The sequence below is a fragment of the Euleptes europaea genome, chromosome 7 (assembly GCF_029931775.1).
Source record: "Euleptes europaea isolate rEulEur1 chromosome 7, rEulEur1.hap1, whole genome shotgun sequence".
NCBI lineage: Eukaryota > Metazoa > Chordata > Lepidosauria > Squamata > Sphaerodactylidae > Euleptes > Euleptes europaea.
Genome location: NC_079318.1, coordinates 97422404 through 97428820, shown reverse-complemented (window position 1 = coordinate 97428820; position 6417 = coordinate 97422404). Strand labels below are relative to the sequence as shown.

At 50.6% G+C, this 6417-nt stretch overlaps 1 protein-coding gene across 1 annotated transcript; it reads right to left on the bottom strand.

The window, feature by feature from the left end:
• Positions 1-1474: 1474 nt before the first annotated feature.
• LOC130480908 (repetin-like) lies at positions 1475-5867 on the bottom strand. The gene is made up of 3 exons (XM_056853531.1): positions 5730-5867; positions 2129-2282; positions 1475-1710 (listed from the first exon to the last, which is right to left on the bottom strand). The coding sequence occupies exons 1-3, from the start codon at positions 5865-5867 to the stop codon at positions 1475-1477; spliced, it is 528 nt and encodes a 175-aa protein (XP_056709509.1).
• Positions 5868-6417: the final 550 nt, after the last annotated feature.

Here is a 6417-nt window from a genome sequence, read left to right as displayed (position 1 = left end):
TGTAAACTGGTCTATGCAACCGAGACATTTCCATGCGCCATCAGTCACCCTCCTGGCTCCAACCTCTGTTCTGTTGGCTGGTTTCGTTTTTGCACATCATACTGAAAGACACAGGGCTGGATCTCCAATTTCACACGCGGGACATCAAACTAATACAGATTAGAGTACCCCGCTCTTAACTAGTACACCACGCTGGCTCTCTTGGTGAGCACCTGGAAACCCTAGTCCTACATGTCGGGTAGGGTTGCCAATTCTGGGTTGGGAAATACCTGGAGATTTTGTGGGTGGAACCTGAGGAGAGTGGGGTTTGGGATAGGGAGGGACTTCAATGGGATATAATGCCATGAAGTCCACCTGGCTCTCTTGGTGAGCATCTGGAAACCCTAGTCCTACATGTCGGGTAGGGTTGCCAATTCTGGGTTGGGAAATACCTGGAGATTTTGTGGGTGGAACCTGAGGAGAGTGGGGTTTGGGATAGGGAGGGACTTCAATGGGATATAATGCCATGAAGTCACCTGGAGAACAGTTGTAATATTGGGAGATCTCCTAATATAGGGGTGGGACTGTGAACATTATTTCCCTACCTTAACCTTACTCTTAAGGAATTGTCTTCAAACTACCACCAACATATCACATGCACAAACTCTAGTACTACCTTCTGGCTGCTAAAATAAGCCCCCACACCAGACATGAGCATCTTGAGACCCATCAAAATGCCCACAACCCTCTAGGCAGACATTGTGGCTTGCCGGCCTTCATCAATCCTCTTTATATCACAGCTTCCTTTTAGACAATTTTGGGGTGCTTTACTGCTTTGGTGACCATGGAGAAGGGAACTGTAAAGGTTTCTGGTGAGAGGCTGGCCAGGATGCTTTCACTGATTGCTGGGCAGTTTCTGCTGGGCCACAGCTTTGGTCGCTATCCCTCGCCTGAGAGACCCCCTTATCTTGAGGTGTAGGGCCCTCTTCTGGGCCCAGAGGCTCACATTCATAATAGCTAAATTGGGGCTTCTCTAGTTTTTGAGGGTCACGGCGCTGCTGACGGCATCGTTCTTCTCCTGAAGAGCCACATTCCTGATAGCCAGATGTGTTCTGCTGTGGAACTTGTTCTGGATGGCACGTCGGGGCCTGGTCCGGATTTTGAGGCCTACGCTCCTGTTGACAGTGTTTCTCTCTGGACGTCAAAGATCCACATTCCTGACGACCGGATCCAGTCTGCTGTGGAACTTGAGGCTCTCGTTCTGGACGACATATCTTGCTCTGGTTTGACCCTTGAGGCTGACATTCTGGTTTCTGACCTGGATACTCTCTTGTTTTCGGAGAATCCCGCAGCTGATGTTCTGGGATTCCAATCTTAGGCTTCCCTTCTACCTGAGACTGGCAACCTGGTCTCCGCTCTGAGTTTTGAGGCTCCTGCACTTGCCTAAAACTCGAAGTCTGATCTGTTTCCTGTGATCCTTGTGGTTTCGTACGGGTCACTTCCTGTTGTCCTCTTTGTGATCTTGGAGTCTCTCTCTGACTTGGCCTTTGCTCTTCATGATGGCCAGGTTGGCAGGTTGGCTTTTGGGGCACGACTTCCCCTTGGAGAATGGGGCCCTGCCCTTGTCCCTGACATGATGGGGCTGGTTGTTGGGCTGCTCTCTGTTCCGATTGTTGAGGTTCCCGAGTTGGGCCTTGATCAGATCCTTTGGGCTTTTGTGTGCGCTGGTGGCTGGAATCCTGTATGTTTTGAGATTCTTGGGTGCAATCCTGCTGGGGTCTCTGAGGTACCTGAGCTGGATCCCGCTTTGCTATTTGATCCTCGATCTTGCTCTTGTCTGGAACTGTTACTGAAGGCTCCTGTGGCCATTGGCGGGTTGGCTCCTGCTCTTGTTTGGGGGGTTGGCAAGGCTTTCCCTCTGCTTTGGGGGGCTCCTGCTCTTGTTTGGGGGGTTGGCAAGGCTTTCCCTCTGCTTTGGGGGGCTCCTGCTTTTGTTCTTGGGATGGCTTCTGAGACTCTGCTGTTGGACGGCAGCCTGAAACTTCCCTTGGTGCCTGAGGTTGCTGGGTAGGTTGACAGGTTGAGTTTCCACCCGGTGTCTGCCTTTCTTGTGGCTTCTGCTGAGAACCTTCTCCTTTCTTGGACTGACCTTCTGAAGGAGCTTGGCACTCCTGACTTTTCATATGGCAGGCTCTCGCCACTTTGAAGACAAGAACGGTGAACTCTTCAAAGTCTACTTTCCCATCACAGTCTGTATCCAGCAGCTGCATCACTGACTCAATCGTCTTGGGATCGTACGGGTTCTGCAAGAAATACACCAGGTCTGTTATTACTCTGTGCAGTATTTTTTGTGGAACTCCCTGCCCCAGGATGTGGTGATGGCTGCCAACTTGGAAGGCTTGAAGAGGGGAGTGGACATGTTCATGGAGGAAAGGGGTATTCATGGCTACTAGTTAAAATGGATACTAGTCATGATGCATGCCTATTCTCTCTAGTATCAGAGGACCATGCCTATTATTTTGGGTGCAGTGGAACACAGGCAGGATGGTGCTGCTGCAGTCGTCTTGTTTGGGGGCTTCCTAGAGGCACCTGGTTGGCCACTGTGTGAACAGACTGCTGGACTTGATGGGCCTTGGTCTGATCCAGCAAGGCTTTTCTTAGGTTCTTAGGTCTGACAGATCTCTGTAGGGTTCATTTTTATTGTATGGCATCCTAGGAAAAACTTTGTTTTGAGGAGTGCTAACCTCAAACCCTCCAACTGAGAGCTAGAAGAAGAAGAACTGGTTTTTATACCCCACTTTTTTCTACCATTAAGGAGTCTCAAAGAAGTTTACAATTGTCTTCCCCTCTTCTCCTCACAACAGACACCTTGTGAGGTCGGTGGGGCTGAGAGAGTTTGGAGAGAACTGTGACTAGCCCAAGGTCACCCAGCAGGTTTCATGAGGAAGAGTGGGGAATAAAACCTGGTTCTTCAGATTAGAGTTCACTGCTCTTAACCAGTATACCATGCTGGCTAGATCCTAGTCCATTAGCATCTTAGAGACCAACAAGATTTCCAGGGCATAAACCTCCGAGAGTCAAAGCTCTCTTAAGCAGATATCAGATGATTCATCAGTTATCTAATGAAGGGAGGTTTGATTTTTGAAATAGGGATGCCAGCCCCCAGGTGGGACCTGGGGATCCCCTGAAATTACAGCTCATCTCCAGAATACAGAGAACACTTCTCCTAAAGAAAACAGATGCTTTGGAGGGTGGACTGTATTGTGCTGTATCCCGCTGAGGCCTCTGTTGTCCCCAGGCTCCATCCCCAAACCTCCAGGAGTTTCCCAACCTGGGTCTGGCAACCTTACCCCCCCAATCCCCAGCCAGTGTTCAGGGGGGAGCTGGCAACCCTATCTCAAAAGCTCATGCCCCCAAAATCTTGTTGATCTCTAAGGTGCTTGTCTGGTGTTGGCCCAATTGCCAGACTCCCCCCACTCCACCCCGATGACGGGAGTCTCCCGGGCCTGTGAGACTGCCACCGCTGCAGCCACAACTTATCTCAGCTCAGGGGCCAGCCGTGTCCTGTCTTCCACAGCACCTAATATATCCGGCATGCTCCTCTGATCCTGGAGAGAATAGGTATGCATCTCAACTCGTATCCATTTTGACTAGTAGCCATGAATACCTCTCTCCTCCATGAACATCTCCACTCCCCTCTTAAAGCCTTCCAAGTTGGCAGCCATCAACACATCCTGGGGCAGGGAGTTCCACAATTTAACTATGCGTTTCCTTTTATAGGAATAATAAACTATTTCCTTTTATCAGTTTTGAATCTCCCAGTGCAGCACCAGCTGGCCGTCCACCAGACTCTAGTCTCTCCTCCTCAGAAGAAGATTCCATGGCTGAATAGGAGTCCCCGTCTGAAGAAATGAACTTCATGCAATTCGGCCAATGGATGGCTGAATAACAAGCCCAATTTCTGCAAGACGTCACAGCCCAGCGCTCCCAAAGGCACACTCAAAGGCTGAGGGAGCAGACTATGGGGGATATTTGTGGGATATTACAGCCGGTTCATACCCCACTTCACCTCCATAGCAGCCCCACTGCCCAATTGTTTAAAGAAAGGTAGCCCCCCATGCATATCGTGGACACCGGAATGGCTGAAGGCATTCCACACACTTCGCACAGCTCTTTCCCAAAAGCCAGTCCTCCGGAATCCCAATTTTGATCGACCTTTTGTGGTCTTGACAGATGCATCGGAGTGTTGATTAGGGGCAGTCCTCGCCCAAGACATAGAGGGACAGGAGCAACCTTATCCTGTTCTTTAGCTGGAAACTACAGGTGACAGAAACAATATGCCACCATTGGAAAAGAAAAAAGGCACTGGCATCAAATAGGCAACGGAAGCCCTTCAGTATCATCTCACCAACAATCCCTTTATGCTTGTCACAGACCATGCCCCTCTGGTGTGGCTAGAGCGGATGAAGAACCATAATGCCCATGTTTTAAGATGTTATATCTCCCTCTTGCCTTTCAGTATTTCTATATGGCACCGGAAGGGCTGAGACCATGCCAACGCCGACTACCTTTCCGACTCTTTGAGAAACCTACTCTGGATCATCAGCCTCCAAAAAGAGGGAAGGTATGTCCGGCATTGGCCCAACAGCTGGACTTCCCCTCCTCCACCCTGATGACAAGGTCTCCTGGGCCCTGCAATACTTACCTCAGGAAGCTGGGGGACCAATACCGCCACAACCCAGTCTGGCTCGGGGGCCAGCCGCAACTCCGAGCCTACTGCCGGCAGCCCCCGCAAATTTCGGGCTGCCAGATAAGGCTGCGGAACCGAGGCATGGCCAGAAGACCTTGAGGCTGAAAGCCGGGGTGGGACCAACACAGCAAGGCCAGAGGGCCCACGGCAGGCGTTTGCAATAGACTACAGCTGAGGAAAGAGACAGATCTGGCATGGACAACTAGGGTTGCTGAAAAGGCAGTCCTGGAGTGATTTCTATGATCAAATCATATTGATCACCTCATATTGGTGATTATAGTATTCCTAAAATCACATCAGGGCTGCCTGCTGGGGAGCCCCCAGAATTACAGCTCATCTCCCGATTACAGAGATCAGTAATGAAAATGGCTGTTTTGGAGGGTGGTGTTTATGGCTTCACTTCCTCTGCCCCTCCCTTCCTCAAACCTTTAAGAGGGGAATGGACACGTTCATGGAGGAAAGGGGTCTTCATGGCTATTAGTTGGAATGGATGCTGGTCATGCTGCATACCTATTCTCTCTAGTATCAGAGGAGCATGTCTATAATTTTGGGTGTGGTGGAACACCGGCAGGATGGTGCTGCTGCAGTCGTCTTGTTTCTGGCTTCCTAGAGGCACCTGGTTGGCCACTGTGTGAGCAGACTGCTGGACTTAATGGGCCTTGGTCTGATCCAGCAGGGCCTTTCTTATGTTCTAACCCCAGTAGGGTTGCCAGGTCCCTCTTTGCCAGTGGTGCGAGATTTTTGGGGTGAAGCTTGAGGAGGGCGGGGTTTGGGAAGGGGAGGGACTTTAATGTCATAGAGTCCAATTGCCAAAGCATCCATTTTCTCCAGGTGAACTAATCTCTAGGAGCTGGCGATCAGTTGTAATAGTGGGAGATGTCCAGCGAGTACTTGGAGGATGGCCACCTTAAACCCCACTCTCCCCAAGCTCCACCCCCAACCCTCCAGGATTCTCCACCTAGAGTTGGCCACTCTACTCGGAACGGAGGTCAGTACTCACCACGATGACGTCGGCAAACTCTTCTTGGATGAGCTGCTTCAGCTCGGCCTTGCTGAGGGAAGTGCAGTCACCATCTTTCTGTGCGTACTTTTCAAAGGTGTCGATGACCCTGCAGATATTCCGGAGGAGCTGAGGCATCTCTTCAAGTTCAGGAGGTTCTGGAATTCAAGGACAGGCATTCGATGTTGGCCATCTCAGTACATTCTATTCCCTCAGTACCTGGCAACTGGCGGGAAGGTGGTTGGAGGGCACATATAGGGTTGCCAACCTCCAAGTACTAGCTGGAGATCTCCTGCTATTACAACTGATCTCCGATAGAGATCTGTTCGCCTGGAGAAAATGGCCGCTTTGGCCATTGGGCTCTATGGCATTGAAGTCCCCCCCCAAACCCTGCCCTTCTTAGGCTCTGCCCCAAAAACCTCCCGCTGGTGGCGAAGAGGGACCTGGCAACTCTAGACACATATAATCTCAGGAGAAAAAATGCAAACTGCGTGCCCTTACCAGAGGTTCTTTACAGGAACTGACAAGGGTAGCTCTAGGAATTGCTGGAAACGCTATCGTTTAGAGTAGGGTTGTTAGGTCCCTGTTCGCCATAGAGGGACTTCAGTGCCATAGAGTCCAATGGCCAAAGCGATCATTTTCTCCAGGTGAACTGATCTCTATCATTTGGAGATCAGTTGTTATAGCA